This window comes from Odocoileus virginianus, chromosome 1, assembly GCF_023699985.2.
Source record: "Odocoileus virginianus isolate 20LAN1187 ecotype Illinois chromosome 1, Ovbor_1.2, whole genome shotgun sequence".
NCBI classification, from domain to species: domain Eukaryota; kingdom Metazoa; phylum Chordata; class Mammalia; order Artiodactyla; family Cervidae; genus Odocoileus; species Odocoileus virginianus.
The window spans coordinates 105,980,510-105,999,207 of record NC_069674.1 but is presented as its reverse complement, the minus strand read 5'-3'; the positions used below and the strand labels follow the sequence as shown (position 1 = coordinate 105,999,207).

The 18,698-nt window shown below is 47.9% G+C and overlaps 1 protein-coding gene across 14 annotated transcripts in view; it reads right to left on the bottom strand.

The window, feature by feature from the left end:
- Positions 1-493: 493 nt before the first annotated feature.
- IKZF1 (IKAROS family zinc finger 1) overlaps positions 494-18,698 on the bottom strand; it is a 96,307-nt gene continuing 78,102 nt past the window's right edge. For 8 of the 14 annotated variants that reach the window (XM_070471942.1, XM_070471954.1, XM_070471968.1 and 5 more), the window contains 3 exons: positions 17,963-18,088; positions 12,840-12,971; positions 494-4,996 (listed from right to left, as the gene is read on the bottom strand). In XM_070471942.1, the coding sequence (XP_070328043.1) occupies positions 4,287-4,996; positions 12,840-12,971; positions 17,963-18,088 (968 nt within the window). In that variant the 3' untranslated portion in view covers positions 494-4,286. The remainder of the gene's footprint in view (positions 4,997-12,839; positions 12,972-17,962; positions 18,089-18,698) is intronic. The other 6 variants (XM_070471993.1, XM_070471982.1, XM_070471988.1 and 3 more) reach the window with 3 other exon arrangements.

Genomic DNA, 18,698 nt, shown 5'->3' with positions numbered 1-18,698 from the left:
TGGCTGGTTCTCCCAAAGGGCCGAGTGTCTCAAGCAGTGCAGGTCTGTGGCAGACAGAGTTGAGACTCCCCAGCCCTGAGCCCCCTGCCCTAAACGTGCAGCTCAGCAGGGGGAGTGCCCCCAGGGTGGTCACTGCGGTCAGCCCCCACCTCTGTGCTCCCTCCGGCTGCCCATCGCTGCGCATGGCATTAAGCACTGCCCTAAGAAGAGCTGGAGAACCTGTGTTATATTGCCCACGACCTCCACTCACCCTCCAACTCACAAGTACCCCAAGGCCAGCACAGCTTCAGTGGGAGGTGCTCAGCACGCCTAAGTGAACCGATGCGCTGGCAGAAGCGGCAAACGCGCATGATCACATATGACCCCACCCTGTCCTGCACCCGCCCCCAGGCCCAGCTCCTCCTCCGTGACCCGGAGGGAGTCTGCAGCAGGTGGCCGGTCTGTGGGGCGATTCTCTCAAGACCAGCGTGGGCTTCACATCATGGGGCAGACAGAGTATTCATTGCATTTATTAGTTCTATCACCACAGAGTAAGCATTTGGAAATGTGTACAAAAGGATACTCTATTCCTCCAAGGGCATACCCCTTGTTCACAGCAAAACAGAAATAATTTAACATCATCATAGAGGCAGATTGGAAATACAACTGCATTTTCTCATTTACAGTCCTGTACAAGTATTTGCCAGATTGGCAGCTGCACACCTAAAGATGCATTAGATAGACACACATAAATTGAACCCTGAACAGTCACCACATACAACATTGTAAAAAAGTGTGTTAGAAAGTACTGGAAACAAGATTGCATATTCATCTCTGGTCACACTTGTTCACAGTGAATGCTATCGCACCAACATCATATGTGCTTTTTTTTCTTTCAATTTCTGATGTCTGTATATCTTAAATAAGTCTAATTTTGGTTTCTTTTAAAGTAAAAAAAAAACAACAACAACACTAAACTGAAGGAGAGAGATCTGGATTCTGAGTAGCGCTGCCCCTTCATTATTGCTGGAACATAAGTGCACGAGAGAAATAGATTTATTTCACGACTGGTCTACAGAAGTCCATGGCATCTTACTTTTGTTTTGGCAAGAAGATGATGCTAAGAAAGTCCCACTGAAAACAAAACAAGAAAAAGCACAAAAATAGAAAAGAAAAAAAAAAAGAACTCTCATCGCATTGAGAGATAGCTGTCTTTCTTGATGTAGAGTCTGAGATCTCATTTTTGGTTGATTCTGAACTGGAAGTGAAACGTGCTGGTATCTGAAATGCTAGGTGCTGGGACACGCCCTTGGGTGACAGAGCAAGAGTAACGCGATTCTTTTTAATGTCTCTTCTACAAGGACAAGCCCACGCTCTAAGATAGTGATGCAGGAAGACCTGGGTGAGGAGAAAGGTCCAGGTGTTCTGAGTGGAAGGGAGCTGGGTGACTGGGATGGGCCGGAATGCCAAACAGGGAGTTCTCCTGATCAATGGAATCCACCTGCTCCTGGTGCCCCTCCTTTGGTTGATATTTATTTTCAACACAACGAGAGTGCATGAAACCTACTGTATCCACAGTGGTCCCCGAGACACACACTCATATCTTCAAACAGCTGAACAAACCACAGAGTGAAACGGGGTAAGGTCATGCAAAACACTACTTTTACCAGCTAGAAGGAAAATGTCAACAGCTTTGGGTACAGAACATGGTCACCTTTCAAGCATAATTTCATTACTTGTTGGCATTAATGAAACCTTACTTTAAATACAATAGTTTCAGAGAAAAAGGGTGTTACATATAGAAAACCACAACAAAAGGTGTGTAAATAAGGTTATATTGGTTACAAAAGGTGGAGAGAGGGAGGGGAAAACAACTCCTCAGCCACTATGTACAGTGGTGGGTTGAGGTCTGTTTGAAGCCACAGGGGAAAAGATCACTCTGTTCAGCCGATGGACCCTGTCTGCAAACTGGACAAGTAAGCAGCCTCTTACCCTGAATATACGCGTTCAAGGGGATAAGGTGAGTCTTTCTTTGTAACTTCACATTGAACTAGTGCTGCCCACAGCCCAGAGTCCCCCTCTGCCCCTCACCCAGTGCCTCAGTCTGTCACTGACCAAGTCACTACAACTGTGTCCATTTCCAGGTTCAAAACATCACACAGTTCCGTAAGCAAAGAACCCCATGACTCAAGGACGCTAGGCTGCCACCCTTTCCACAAAACTCAAGTGCACCTGGGAAGGTAAGCTTCTGAAGACTGAAGGTGGAATAGTTCATTGAGAGAATTAAAACGAACCCAAAGGAACAGGAGTCACGCTCGACACTGCTGACTGGGGACATTCATGGCAGGGCTTTCATCTCTGGAAGGCTTCCAGACCCTTGATTGGTTTACAATTCAATTAGAGCAGTGGTTCTCCACTAGGGACACCTTTTTCTTCCCAGGGGCATTTCTGGTTGTCAACTGGGGGGTCCTACATGCATTTATTGGGTAAGTGACCAGTGAAGTGATAGTCACTCAGTCATGTCCAACTCTTTGTGACCACATAGGCTGTAGCCCACCAGGCTCCTCTGTCCATGGGATTGTCCAGGCAAGAATACTGGAGTGGATTGCCATTTCCTCCTCCAGGGGATCTTCCCAACTCAGGGGTTGACCTCATGCTGTTAAACAGCCTAGAATGCCTGGGGAAATCCCCTGCAACACAGTATCCAGCCCCAAATGTCAAGAGTGCTGAGCCCAGGATCTCTGGAGTTGGCTGAAAAGCAGAGATGCCTGTGCACAATTTTTGCTATTTCCTTATGGTCAGCTTGGACATTTTTGGTGATGAAAAATACTGGAGACATTTGCAACTGTATGCCCTTCCTGCTAGGTGGTTGAGATGAATGTCCTTAATGACAGCGTGAACCTCTCCTATTGCTTTCCAGGTTAGGACCGGAACCCGTGGGCATCTTTGTGGGCCTTTGAGGGCACGAGCGGGTCTCACCCCCCGGGCCACCTCCCTCTGTCCAGCTGGACCTGGAGTTGTGGTCACGAGATGATCCTGAACACTCCCCCAGTCAGAAAGGTGCATCCTGCCTAGGTGGACACAAGGGTGCAGCTCTGTCCTTAGAGGAGAGAGTGTCAGGTGGTTGGAAAGTGTGGTTTCAAACAAAGAGGTGCTGTGTGTAAGCAGTAGCTTCTGGGCTCCACCTGCCACATTCCCTCGACCTGAAAATGGTCATTCTGAATCCTTCAGTGGGTATTAAAATGGGAACACCAGTGCTCACTTCGGCAGCACATATACTAAAATGGGAACACTATACACAGAAGGCAGGGAAAGAAATGCACCCACAACAAGAAACCCATGCTTGGAGCTACAAACACAACGTTAAATGAAGTTCAGGACAGACTTTCTGCAAGAAACAGGCTTCTGGTCACAGGCAGAACCCGGCAGGAAGGAGGACAGAACCAGACGTGAGTGTGGAATTCAGAATAAAGGTTTGGTTTCTGAGGGGTTTTATCATCTGAGCGTTTCAAAAGGAACTAAGGTCTAAATTTCAGGGCCGGTGTTAACAATGTAGTGATAGACTCTGGGGGCCCTTAGGAGATGACAGAGCAGAGGACAATGGGCCAGGTGCCCCACGGAAATAGAGTTCATTCCATGGGACAACAGGCCAGTCCTCTGGAGGCTTATGGGCTGGGCAATGTCATGACAAAGTTTGGGAAAGGAGAATGAATCCAAAAGGCTCTCCAAGCCCTCCCCTCCCTCTGCCCAACAGTCATTTTCCCCAGCAGTGTGCAGAATTTGACTTAGAATAATATCTTCCTTTGGAACCTGTGGCCTGTCGGTGCTGGATGCACGCAGTTTCTGGCGCTGCAATGAGGGCATTTCAGCCCAGGGTCACGGTCACGGCCACGGCGCAGGGGCTGTGCGCCCGGTTCCCGGGACCCTGCAAACCCCATCTGGTGCGCGAAACCACGCTCAGCATGGAACCAACTCATTCCTTCCCGGGCTTCCGCTTGTTTCTATACAGTTCTCTCTGAACATGACCTATCACTTGGAGGCCGGCGATATCTAGGAAGCAACAGGGGAGGGGATTTCAGCCTGCGGTCTACAGAATCGTCTAGTAAGAGAGCACTCCGAGGGCTCCAAATGGAACCCCGCATCTAACAAGAAAAACGTCCTGTTCTCAAAAGCAAATCAACCAACTCAGAACAAAACGAAGTACCACCTAGAGGACAAAGCACAGCGGTCCAGTCCAGCCCCGGCTGCCCGCCCAGGGGCGCGTGCAGGGCGTGGATGCTCTTCCTGCGGGCTCGCGCAGTCCGGCTTTAGCTCATGTGGAAGCGGTGCTCCCCGCGCGTGATGTGGGACGAGAACTCGTAGCGGTCCTGGCTGTGGTAGCCGCACATGTTGCACTCGAAGGGGTCTCGGAAGCCGTGGCAGCCCATGTGGATGGTGTACATGACGTGGTCCAGGAAGAGCACGCGGCAGTGTTCACACCTGTACACCTTGAGGGCTTCCCCGCTCGTGCCGATCACGCGCAGCGCGTCCGGGGGCCCCTCGGAGGCCGCGCGCAGCACGTCGTAGGCCGCGTGCTCCTCCTTGATGGACAGGCCGTTGCGCGCGTGGGGGGCGACGTGGTTGGTCAGGTAGATGAGGCCGCCCCGCTGCTCCTCCGCGTTGCTCTCCGTGTCCGTGGAGTCTTGGCAGCTGTTGCTCGGGGACGCCTCTCGCTCCGAGGACGCGGACTTGGCCTTGGAGAGCAGCAGCAGGTTCTCCACAGCGCCGTCCTGGGCTGAGTGGCTGGAGCGCGCGGGGCCCTCGGCGTGCGGCTTGTGGAGCTGGTACATGGGGCTGAGCACCGGGACCACGTCGGAGCTGCCGGGGGGTGTCTGCACCAGGGGGCGCAGGGACTCAGCCCCCAGGTAGCTGATGGCGTTGTTGATGGCCTGGTCTATCACATGTGTCTGCATCATCTCGTTCTCCTTCTCGTAGCTGGCACTGCCGTCGTAGGGCAGTTCCGGCAGGCACTTGTCCCCTGTGGGAAGCGGTGACAGTCAGTGAGGCCCAGGTTACCTCTGTGCCCGGCGGCAACAGCTGACATCTACACCAGTGGGGGCAACGATCTCGGGCAGACACACAAGGCAGACATCAGCAAAATAGGGCAAAGCTGACAAGTCTCTGCCTGCCCTGTACCTGGCATGGCGCCCTGCCCGGGGTTGGCATTTAAACCAATTTGTCTACACAAATCAATAAACGAACAGGCGAACCAAGGATGGCGTGCCAACTTAAACAGCATATATTCAAACACTAAACCAATACTTATGTTTACTCTGGGTGTTAATAAACATTTTGAATGTGCTGAGTGTCCTAAGTCACTTCAGTCATGTCCGAGTCTTTGCGACCCTATGGACTGTAGACTGCTAGCATCCTCTGTCCATGGGATTCTCCAGGCAAGAATACTGGAGTGCATTGCATGCCCTCTTCCAGGGGATCTTCCCAACCCAGGGACTGAACTCATTTCTCTTATGTCTTCTGCATTGGCAAGGCGGGTTCTTTACCACTAGTGCCACCTGGGAAGTGCTAAAGATTTTTATATTTAATTTAAAATTAATATTGAAATGATATGTTTTCATATAGAGTTCTAAGTAATTCATAATGGCTAGTTAACATCACTAATTTATTTAATTCAAGCAATTATATGATTATAACAATGTGTGATATGTCATATATTTTAAGTTCATAACTATAGTACTGTAGAATAAAGCTTAATCAAAAATACAGAAACTTTATATTCTTCATAGTGAAATGGTATCAGTCTTGTCAACAACAAAAACCCAGCTCTGACTTGCATGAGTGAAAAGCACCATCAGATGTATCAGCCTCCACATCTTCCCTGGCCTCTAATTCCACGCCTGCTTCTCAGCTCTTAGCAGCAAGGAACCTACGCTGCAATTGTTTGGTGAAAAGTTGGTAGAAAGTTGAGAGCAGCCTGAGCAGGCTCCAGGGGTGACATTTACTTGTTCCTTCAAGCAATTACTGAGCAGGAATGATTTGTAAGAAATTACTGTCAATGACTCGTCAGTGAGTTTGGCCTCAAGAAGCCTAAGATCTAACATCATGGTTGGTAGGAGGCAGAGAGCCCGCTTCCCCTGGAAAGGGGACATTTGAGAAAAGGTTTGACTTCTTGTAATTAGCTTTTGAGTACAAGTTTTCATAATGCAATAAAATGAAGATCCTTGAAGATAACACCTTCTTGATGTACAGGTTCTAAGCTCAGTAGGAAACCTCGGCTTAATTAGCAAATTCATGAGTGAACTGTCTGCCTCATTGTTAAGGTCTATTGATTCACTTATTTCAGTGGTGGTTAGTTAACAAGTCGTGGGAGGAGGGGCACTCAAGAGGCAGGTCTGAGCTGTTTACCTTTCAACCCTCACTCTGTTTCTCTCCTTCTCTCAACACATCTCCACGGAGTGTCCACCCTGGACCAGACAGGAGGGACGGAATGGCAAAAAAGGAACGTCCTTCACAGCCCACAGGGGAGACAGATACTACTGCATGGTCCTACAGGGCGCATCCCTGTCTGAGAAGTTCTGTGAAGGAAAAGGAAGGTTTGCTGTGGGGACTTAGTTCTGCTTTCTAGTATGATGAGGCCTATTTCTGGACAGTTAATGTCACAGATTTTTTAAGGATTATTAATAAGCCTGGGAACCATGGAGCAGTTCATCCTCCAGCTGCTAAGCACCAGCTGCAGACCGTGATGTGTATCCCACACCGGGAGCAGCAGGAGGAAAGGGGGGGAGAGGGCGCTAGGAGGCTGGGATGGACGGCTGAGGGGAGCCAGCGCCCCGAGCAGATGGACGGGAAGGGTAGACCCGGGGAAGACCATGCCAACGGAAGCTGGAAGGCTCTGCAGGAAGAAGGGCCCTCTCCATCGCGTGTGTGCATGCGTGCTAGGTGGCTTCAGTCGAGTGTGCAACCTCATGGACTGGAGCGCCTCAGGCTCCTCTGTTTACGGGGATTCTCCAGGAAAGAATACTGGAGTGGGCTGCTGAGCCCTCCTCGAGGGGACCTTCCCAAACCAGGGATTGAATCTCTTTTGTCTCCTGCGTTGGCAGCTGGGTTCCGTACCACTCATGCCACCTGGGCAGCCCTACCGGTAGAAGGCAAAAGTGAGGATGCCTCTGGCTGCCCAAGGGTCCAGGTGATGGCTGACGCTGGCTGGTGAGCCCGATCACGGTGGAGACCTCCACACCTCCCACACCGACACTGACGTCATGGCCTGCAGCCAGTTCCAGCAACAGAAGGTTAAACTGCTCCATAGTTCCTAGACGTATTAACAACACTTCAGCAATCTGAGACCACTGATAACTATCCAGCAGTGTGCTGCATCAGACTAGAAAGCATCCTTAGGCCCTGCTTCTTGCTTTGTTGGGATGTGTATCGTACATTGGCCTGGCTCCCTTTCATCTTGATCTGCTGGTAGTCAGGAGTGACACGTGCCCTGACAATGGTACCACGTGACCCTTACATGACACGGAAACTTGTCCATGGCCAGCCACACCCTCTGCAGAACCAGGACGTATCCGAATCTCTATGGAAGTTGGGTGGAAGGGACCACAGAAGTGGTGTTTCTCCCCATTTAAGGTAACTGAACAGCAGTTCAGAAGTCATGTGATTTCCCTCTCCCCCCCATTTTTGTATCAAGGTGATAAATGTCTGGTGACATTAACCCCAGAAGAGAATGAGTCCCTTTTGCCTGGTCTATCCCTCCATTAAAGCCTGGCAGGGTGGGGAAGGGAGTGGGCTTCAGGACAATTCTGATACAATTCTGACACATATAAAGTGCTTATAGCTCCACCCAAAATGGTGCTTTCCCACCTAATGATCCTGTTTCCCCCAGAGTCATGGTTCTGTGCTTTCCTAAGCAACTTTTTTTTTTTTAAACTGGGTATCAACAATAAAAGGATGTAGGGGGGAAAAACCTATATATATTTCAGACCCATGTGGCATATTGAAACCACCCACAGAATTTCTCTTCCCTTAATCTTCCACAGAGTGAGAAAATCCCACAACATTCACTTTGGCAGAATGCTAAAGAAAGGTACATAGTCTAAGGAAATACATACTTATAAAAATCAAGGAAAGAAAATTCTGGCATGAGATACATGGCTAGGCTTGACAGCTGATTTTACTTATAAAACCTTAAGTATGAAGCAGCAAAATCCTCAGCAGTTTCCCTAACATCCTCATATCCACAGAGAATCAATTCAAATAGCAGTCTTTTTTCACTTCTGATCAAAAAGCAGTTGAAACCTCTCCTAATGAAACCAGGTGACACTGGATGAGGGAGTGCTGAGGCTGATTCACCGGGTGGGAGGTGGGTGTGAGTCCTGTGAGGAAACACCCCAGGGGCCAGCACATCCTCTGGCAGCTGGGAACACTTCCCAACCAGGGACAGTGGTCACTGGTTCAGGGCGTTTAACCAAATCTCAGAACAAGGGAGAGGGAGAGAGGGCAGAGAGGAAGTCTTTTAACAAAGACTGCACTTGGCCTTCCTTGAACTCCTCCAACCTCATGCCTGGCATTCCTTCAGGACTGAGAAAAGCTGAGCTCTCACAGAAAACAAACAACAAACAAACAAAAACACATCTCAGATACAATGGGAAGAACATAGCAAACATCAGTCAAGCTCTATCAGCCCAAGTCAAATAAGCAAGATGAAAAGAAAAGGTTATGGTTACCGTGAATATACTTTCTAACAAGACAAGGGAAGAAAGGAAGTACAACAGACCAATAAGCCCATCCTCGGAAAAAGCCTAATTCAAGGAAGAGAAGAATGTCTCATGCTTTGTGACATGAATTCAATTAAAAAGATACTGAACCATGGCAGGCTAGAACAATACAATAAGATGAAAAAGGAGATTTTAGATCCCAGGAAACAAAATGAGGTCCAAACAGTGTTATTTATAGATAATACAGGGATTAGAAATAGCAAGTAATAGAACATAATCTCTTGAAAATGGAATCATTGACCTAGAGGAAAAATGCAAGATAGTAACAGTGAATAAATGTGAAAAAAGCAAGAACAAGCAAATGAACAAACAAAAAAACTTGGAGAAATGCTAACCGATATGGAAAACAAACTCTTCAATAAAAGGACAACTGGTATCTCTGAACAGAGATCATAACAGATGGAACAAAAGACATATTCATAAAAAAAGAGAATTTCCAAGAAATAAAAGAGAAAAGAAGGGAATCCCCAGATTAAAATGTCAGGAAATTTTTATTCAGAATGCAAAACACCAAGACACAACCTAGTTGTATTGAACTTTTAGATTAAAGAAAAAACTCTTCAGGCACTCAGACAGAAAATGGAAATCTTGCCTTCAGTCATGATGGCAAAATCTAGAAAGTTCTAGACTGGGGGAACAAAGACAGTGACCAACCTCCCTCGTCATAATGTTCTTCAAGAAGAAAGGCAGCAGGCAGACCTCCTCAAACACAGACACAATTATGGAAACACAGCACCTACAGAAGCTTCTTGAAAACAGAAGCTTGCAGGCAAAGTCCAATCAATTAAGAGATCATTCAAAATAAACGGAAATAGTAGTAAGGGTCTTCCCCAGGGGCTCAATGGGGAAGAATCTGCCTGCAATACAGGAGACACAGGAGGTGCAGGTTTGGTCCTGGGTCGGGAAGATCCCCTGGAGAAGGAAACGGCAACCCCCTCCAGTACTCTCGCCTGGAGAATCCCATGGACAGAGGAGCCTGGCGGCCACAGCCCATGGGGCTGCGGAGAGTCGGACACGACTGAGCGACCAAGCAGGACAGCAGGAGGGCTGGGTCTGAGCCTCTCCTGGGCGAAAACTGGGAGCGCTTTCAGCCCACCACTGGGCCAGCTTGCACAGTGACAGCTGGGTTCCCGCACACTCCTTCTGAAATCATTTAAGAAGATAAACTTAGCTTCTAGAGGTAAAGAGAGGTCTTGGAGGTCCATTTCCTTTTAGATTTTTGGTTTGGAGAAACCATGACAAGGGAGGAGTGGTTGATGAAAACCCCATCAAGCTGATGTGGGGGTAAGAGGCGTTATCCTAGAAATAAACTGCCAGTCACCACAGTCCTGGGGCAACAGCTACAGCGTGCACGGCTGGTTCTGAGCCCACTCCTCCTGTGTGGGCCACGTCTCCCCAGGGATTGCGTTTAACCTTAGTTTTGCTTGATCAGAGAGAGGGGTTCTGTTTTTTGTTTTTTTTATTCTTTATATATATATATATATTTTTTTTTTTTTTAACACAAAAATATCTAAATCTCAATACAACACCTAAACTGTGCTCTCGCTGGAGGTAGCACAGTGGCGTTTCACAGATGGTAATTTGGTCTGAAGTCTCTGTCAGCCACAGGGGTTGAAACACCCATTCACAAAGCCCTTGTTTGGCATCCTGTGGCTCAGCTGGTAAAGAATCTGCCTGCAATGCGGGAGACCTGGGTTTGATCCCTGGGTTGGGAAGATCCCCTGGAGAAGGAAAAGGCTACCCACTCCAGTATTCTGGCCTGGGGAATTCCAGGGACAATATAGTCCATGGGATTGCAAAGAGTTGGACATGACTGAGCAACTTTTCTTCTTTGGCATCCTCCAGTTTTCTGTTCTGAAGAAGGAAGTGGTACCCAGCTCCCCAGGGCCCATGACGTCCCAACAATCCTCAGACACACTTGCTGCTCCATCTTCCCCGGTTACAAGGGCCCCCATCCCCCCTCTACCACACGCGGCCTCCCAGGAGGGGTGGGGAGCCCTGCTCTCAGTCCCACCTGGTGCTGCTTGAAATTCCACCCCCAGAAGTCAGTCCTCTGAGTCACCTCACCCCACTTGTGCTCAGGAAGTGAGAGGCCTCCTCATTTCTCACAGTCTAAAGGCTCACACTCATGTGGGTGACTCCCCACACTGTGTCTCCAGCCAGTGGTTTGCAAGAGTGCTTCTTAACTGAACCCTTCCTCCCGTCACCCTTCCCAACTCCAGGCCTATGACAAACCTCTACTTAAAACATGATCAAAATGGAGCCTTTTCTTCAGTGTCAGAGAGAGGCTGGAACCCGAGAGCCTGGCCTTCCCTGGGTCCTGTCCCCTCCTGCAGGTCAGCACCCAGCCCAGGCCTCACTGACTACTGACCCCATTCGAGAGCTGTCCTCTCTCCTAACACACATTCCCCAGGTTCCCACGGGGCGTCATTCAGAAAGTCCTTCGAAACAGACAGACCAAACCCAGACTGTCAATTCCCAGAACCTGTCGATGGCGCCCGTGTCCCCGAGGCCCCATGACTTGCGGTCTCCCTCACCCGAGTGTCCCCCACCTTCCTCTTTCACCAGCCTCTCCCCCGTACCTTCCTCTTTCCAGGCCACCAGGGCCCCCTGTCCTCCCATTTCCAATCAATTGTTGGCACCAGAGGTCTCTATTTTCCAAGAGGTGCCTCCAGTTAAAGACATGCCAGCGCTCTCTCCTGCCTGCGGGGTTAAGGCTCCATTTCTCGCCTTGGCCTTCGAAGGCCATTCACCTGTGACCAGAGCTGCCTGGGGCTTTGCTGCTCAGGGGGTTCCTCGAGGGTCCGTGACGCGCCCTGAAATCGGCCCTGCTTCTCGAGCCTGCCCACACGTCCCCCTCAAGTCCCCAGCCAGCATCACCACTGATCTGCATTTGTTCTGATCTGCCCAGAAGCCTGCTCCATTCTGCCACTGTCAAGAGTGTTTGGAGATCCTCTTCCTACCTTAAAGTCACTGTCAACTTCACAAGCTTTTACTGATCCGTTCCCCAGACGTAACCCCCCCACCCCCATCCTCTTTCCATATTATCTTTATAACATCGTCTTCACATTGAGGGGTTTTAAATGTTGTCACATCCTGGCGTTACTCTGTGTTCATAAAATCCTGTGTGTGTGTGCTTAAGTACCCAGTCGTGTCTGACTCTTTGAGACCCCATGACTGCAGCCCACCAGGCTCCTCCGTCAGGAGGAATCACATGTCCATGTGACTCTCCAGGCAAGAATACTGGAGTGGATTGCCATGCCCTCCTCCAGGGAATCTTCCCAACCCAGCGATCAAACCCAGGACTCCAGCACTGCAGGCAGATTCTCTACTGTCTGAATCACCAGAGGCCCATAAAACCCTGCGAGACATGTAGAGGACGGGACTTAGGCTGCGAGGCGAGTGTCTCACACGGCGACAGCTCACAGGTCTGTGAACTCGCACCCTCCCGCTGAGGCCCCGCCCAGTGCCTCTGCCCTCCCACCTGCCCAGGTGTTATCCTAGTTACACTCCCAGTGTCGGGCTGGACCTCACGGCTGTGGTGTGCTCACCGTCTACACTGGAGGAGAGGGTTACCCCACCCTGACAGCACCCGGCACAGATACAGCCAGCAGTGAACACAGCCATCGCGGCCGTGCCTACGCCGTGCTGTGTACCTCACGGGCCAGCTGCCCTGCAATTCTGCCTTTTAGACTCTGAAGTAGCCCCCATGGGGAGTATTATGAACTTTGGACAAAGGAGCCACCGAGGCTCAGCAAGGCTGCTGGGGCTGGGGGTCTGGGTGGTGCGCCCTCTGCCCTGGGCTCACTGACCAGCCATCCCCGAAAGACACAGAGCAGATCTCACCAGGTGCCCCAGACCTTGCAAAACCACCTCTAAGAACAGCCCCTGGGAGAAGATCTGGTATTTTCAAGAGGCCTATCGGAAAACCATTCCGAGAGACCTGAGAAATGTTAAGCTTGCTGATTTTTGCTTTTGTTTTTTGAAAAAATGAGAAATGTTTCCTTTCTTCTTCCCTCAACTAATCACCATCTAAAGCACCCGCATGGTTGTTCTTTTAAGAGACAGGAAACATTTAACTCTTACCAACAAATTTCTGAGGCATAGAGCTCTTACGTTTGGCGACGTTAGATATTCTTTCCAGCACGAGGGAGCGCTCCGATCCCATCTTGCACAGATCTTCTGCCATTTCACTGTGATTAGTTTCTTCTTTAATGACTAAAGTCAAAGACAGTTAGAGAGACCAGTTTAGAAACGCTTACAGTCAAAGGATTCGGTCTCATCACCCAGCGTTAAATCTGACATGTGTTAAGTGCCTACGAGAGCCAGGATCTTCACGGAGATTATTTCTAATCTTCCCAGCAACCCTGCCAGCCAGACAGAGGAGGATCAGAGCTGATGACACCTTCCCCATCCCCTAAGATCAGGGAACACGCACCACCACTCTCCCCAGAAGCTGGACTGTGATTTACAACTGTGTTCCATGGACAAGTCCTCTTAACGTTTCAAATACTCCCCAGGCCACTCACTCAGTCACTCCTGACAACAGCCCTCCTACGAATGAATGAACTCTCAGCTAGAAATGACCTAAGGGTCTGACTCTGTCACATGAACAGAGACGTAGGAGAACCGTGGCCACGAGGATGCTGCAGCCAACCCTGGCAAAAGGGGGAAAGAAGTCGGGAGTTCCTGGGCCCTGAACACAGCAACCTGGAAAGTCAAAGACAAGCACTGTAGGGAATCTAGAAATTGTGGAGATGAGAGGTGATCTAGGGAGTACTCCTAGCTGACCTTTGCTTTGCTGTTATCCCTTTCTTTCCATAATTGAAGATACAGACATATATTCTGCATAGCCTGTGTTCTAATTTTTATGGTTGGATTTTTGAAAATATCAATTTTTCATCTCCCTGCAATTTCTCCTAATATATAAGAAGCTAAAAATCTAAACTGATTTTCTTCCTAATGGCTAATCAGCTCTTCCCAAACCAATTCTGTAGAGTTCACTGAAATCCCATACGCTGTGTGTCTTCCTTTCTTATACAGGACATGTTGATTGATCACAGCATCTCTGGAAGGTTTATCCATTTATATTATTGATTTATCTGCCTATTCTTCAAAGAGTTCCAGATGACAGCAATGTTTTAATATAACATTGGACATTACTTTTCTTTTTCAAAAATGCCAATTCCCGCTTTTATTTTTCCAGATACACTTTATATTATTCCAAAAAGATTGGCAAATTGACAAAAGTTGACACCAATTTTGTGCTGAAAACATCCCATGACCCCAGAAGATACACATGCAGCATTCAGACCTTTCTCTCCCACGGCTCCCCTGTGTTTTCTGGCCCCAGCATAGTTTGTGAGGCCAGAAGCAATTCTGAGCATTTCTAAGCACTTTTTTCTTTAGCTCTCCTTTAAAAAAAAATTTTTTTTTGGCGGTCAATGAAGCTTAATGGGATCTTAGTTCCCTGACCAGGGATCGAATCTGTGCCCCCTTCACTGGTAGTTCAGAGTCTTAACCACTGGACTGCCAGGAAAATCCCTAATTCTAAGCATTTTATGTTTTCATTGCTTCACAATCAATGCCACGTTGAAAAAATATATTTCAAATAAGTTATTACCACTGGTAAATGTTATTTTTTAGCCTTGGTAATATGGGATTCTTATTAAATGGGTAAACATAATAGCCTGATTTATAGGAGGAGTATGAATAAAATCCATAGAAGTCAATTGCACCGGTTGTCTTTTTGATCAAGCTGATATGCTTCTTGATGTGTCCATCCTTTTCTGCAAACGCAGACTCTGTGGCCTGCCCAGGGTGCCTACAGCACCTCGAGCTGGGTTTCCTTTCTGCCAGGCCAAGGGGCCTCCTGAGACCCTCAGAGCCACCACAGTGAGGGACCACAAGTCCTGACCTCCCAGACCACTGGCTTCTCTGCCCTCTGATATATTTCTCCCTAAGCTTCTACTGCAATCTACACACCTAAAGGCTCAAGAGAAACTTACGTTTTCTATAAAGACATTAGGAAATTACAGTGGATGACCAGAAAGCTTCTTCCTAAATAAAATCATACTCAGAAAAATTAAATCTTGGCCAAGTCTCATAAGCCAGGCTTTGTCTTTATCTAAGCCCAAAGAATGGCCTCAACCTAAGGTGGACTGGAGGGGTCAAGCCTGTTTCAGGGCCCATGTGCATGCTCGTGAGGCCTGGTCCTGGGAGGTGTGGGAGGGATGCATGTGAAAAATGCACAGAAAGTGTAGGTCAGCCGGCCCCAGCCAGTGAAGCCCTCACCCGCTGCCTGCCTGCGCTTGACACAACCTTGAAAGACCTTCTTCAGAGGGCGTTTATGGATCCTCCACAAGCGTGAACTTCACATGAGAAGCCTTCTCATCTCCTGAGAACAGGACTGAAAGCCACTGTGTGGAATTCCAAACCATCTGGCCCCCAAAAGGAGTCAGTTCACATCTTAGGACTAAATGAACTCTGACGGTAGGGTACTATGTAACATATACATCCCTGACAGAGAAGTGTGTTGACACAGACACAGGAGACTCCAGCCCCAGGGAGTCCCTAATGTGTGCATTCAGGTGAGGGCATGACGCAGATCTCTGCTCAGAGCCTTTCCATGAGGTTGGTCAGGCAGGAACCGCCTAACTCCCACCTAGGTGGGCCTACTGGCATTCGGAAACAGAGTCAGAAAAGAAGCTTGCATCCAGGGCTCGGTGAAGGAGAAGCTCCCAGAAGTCCACTGGACATTAGGGCTTGTATGCTTAGTCATGAAAACAGTGGAGGCAACCTGTGAACTCTGCTGGGGCCTCTGGTTCATCTTGTCATCCCAATTCCACGTGTACAATTTTGGAGGGAAATTCAGATTACTATCTTAATAGAGTACCCTGGACTGCAAGGATATTAAAGCAGTCCATCCTAAAGGAAGTCAGTCCTGAATATTCACTGGAAGGACTGATGCTGAAGCTGAAGCTCCAATACTTTGGCCACCTGATGCAAAGAACTGACTCATTGGAAAAGATCCTGATGCTGGAAGAGATTGAAGGTAAGAGGAGAAGAGGAGGGTGAGATGGTTGGATGGCATCACCGACGCGATGGACATGAGTTTGAGCAAGCTCCAGGAGTTGGTGATGGACACGGAAGCCTTGTGTGCTTCAGTCCATGGGGTCGCAAAGAGTCTGAGAAGACTGAGCAACTGAACTGAACTGATCTTCAGTAGGACTTGGCATGGTATATAATATGTCCTCAGTAAATATTTGTTGGGTAAATAAATGACTTATTTAATCATTCATTAAAAGCACTGACTTCCAAGACCCATTTTTTTTTAACAGAAAAATGTAATATCAAGTATTTACATTTTATTTTAAAGGACTATAATCATCTTCTCATCCCTTAATCTCCTACTCGAGGGTCTGGCCACAAATTGATAAATTATTATTATTATTATTATTGATATCTACTTTCCTCTCTTCCACTAAGCTACAATGCCTTTGTTCTAGAAACAGAACTTACACTTTGAAGGAAGCTAAAGGATAACTTGATGCAATCTCCCCATTTTATAGGTGAGAAGATTAAGGCCCAGTGAAATCAAATGTTGGACCCAGATTGACCCCAGATCAGTGGGGGACATCCTACTCCTTGATGCCAAGACTACTCAATTTTTAGGACTTTATTCTGATACTGACTATTCTTTCCTCTGATCTCAGCTGCCATTAGTAATCTGAGCATCACCGAATTCACTTAATAGCACTGAAACACACTTAAAAATGGGGCTTCCCTTTCAGTTGGTAAAGAATCTGCCAGCAATGCTGAAGGCCTGGGTTTGATCCCTGGGTCAGGAAGACCCCCTGGAGAAGGAAATGGCAACCCACTCCAGTATTCTTGCCTGGAGAATCCCATGGACAGAGGAGCCTTGCAGGCTACAGTCCATGGGGTCACAAGAATCAGACATGACTTAGCAACTAAAATCACCACCCCACTTAAAAACAGGATAGTAAGCCTCATGTTATATGTATCTAAACACAATAACAAAATAAAATAAATGTTAAAATTTAAAACTAATAACCTGAGAGTTCCCTGATGGATTTTTCTTTATGAGCCATTTATTAAAGTCAGAAAGCTGAATGAGACTTGATAAAATCTCAACTATTCATTTAGCATCTACTGCTTCATCTGCTGGTGGTAAAGAACTTGCCTGCCAATGCAGGATATGTAAGAGTTGAGGGTTCAGTTCCTGGGTTGGGAAGATCCCCTGGAGGAGAGCATGGCAACCCACGTCAGTGTTGCTGCCTGGAGAATCCCATGGACAGAGGAGTTTGGTGGGCTAGAGTCCATAGGGGCGCAGAGAGTCAGACACGACTGAAGTGACTTAACATGTACACATACCCCCATCCAATGAGGATTTTTCCAGCAGTCATGCTAAATGAGTAGTGTTTTGAAAGAGGTGAACTTGAGCTGATCTATCCATAAATTTCATGTCTTAGAAAATCAGAAAGGTGCTTTTGACAATACTGCTGGCCCTTGAGTAAATTCAGCCCTTTCCATAGTCTCTATGTTAACATCTTTCACTTCAGCTTGTCTCAGATCAAAGCCGAACATCTTGAGATGCAACAGATACACAGCAAAGCAACAGAGCACATGAGGGAAAAATGAAGCTTCCCTTGAATCCTGTGACAGCTGCAGGACCACAGACGGTCAGGGTCTTTCAATTACCCCATGTCCCAGGCAGATGCCAACACCAATGAATGGAAACATGGCCTGAACACTCTTATTTGATCCACTTCATGAAAAAAAATCATTTTTAGAGCCAGATTTCACATCTTATTTTGATGACTAAGCACAAGGAAAATCCATACTCCTAGGTTAAAAAAAACAAAAACCACCACCAAAAAAAAAAAAAAAAAAACCCAGAAAAGTAAAAACCTGAGGCTTTCAAGGGTCACTATGATCTCAGAAGCTGATCCAGATTTTGAGAGGGAGGGGTTTCATGAGCACGTGCTCCCTGGTGAGAGCAAGTCTGGGAGCGCTAGGAAGCAGGAGGCACTCCTAGTGAGACTTTAGTGGCAGAAGCGTCCCTCCGTCCCAGCTGCGGTGGCTCCCGGGCCTGTGCTCTGGCCCAGCTGCATCCCAGTGGGCAAGGGGCCCTCCGTGCCCCTGGCTGGGGGGGGCCGGGGCCAGGCAGGTGTGCCCGCGGGGCTTACCTGGGTAGAGCGCGCCTGGGAGGCCCATGCTTTGCAAGTAGTTGTGGCAGCGCTCTTTGTGTTCCTCCAAAGAGCTCCGCTGTTTATAGCTTCGGCCACAATATCCACATTTGTGAGGCTTACCAACTGCAGGAGACACAATGGAGTTCGAGACCCCGATTAAATAGCGGCTGTACGTGTCATGGGAAGGCATGCAATACACTTCTTATCAAAAAGACAAAAAAAAAAAACCCTCTCTATTCTTGAGAGCTAAAAGTATCATGGACTCAGTTAAGATGACTGAATTTAAAAATGTGAATGATCAGGGGCTTCCTGATTGTACCAAGAACTCCTGCCACCTTTTTTTCATTTTAACTTGTTCACTGTCCAGCCTACCAACCTCTCTCCATTTAAATCACAAAGTCTGTCTTTTAACTGAAGAAAACAAAGCACTGCTGTGTGATGCCAGGGATGCCCAACACCAGGGCACAGATGTGCAGAAGATGTGCCCACGTTGGCAGGATAATACACCCATTCAGCTCCAAAGTCAGCCTCTTGTCCACTTCTCCACCAGGTCTGGCCTGACACTGGTGCCAGATCTAATGCAACCAAAGTGAATTCAACTCCTAAATTAGTGCTAAACTAATAATCTGAGGTCTCAAAGAAACCACAGTGGATAAATAGACTTTAATGAAATGAGCATTCTGTTTTCAAAATGTATTTTCTGGTTCTAACTTGGAAAAGCTCTATTTTCTCT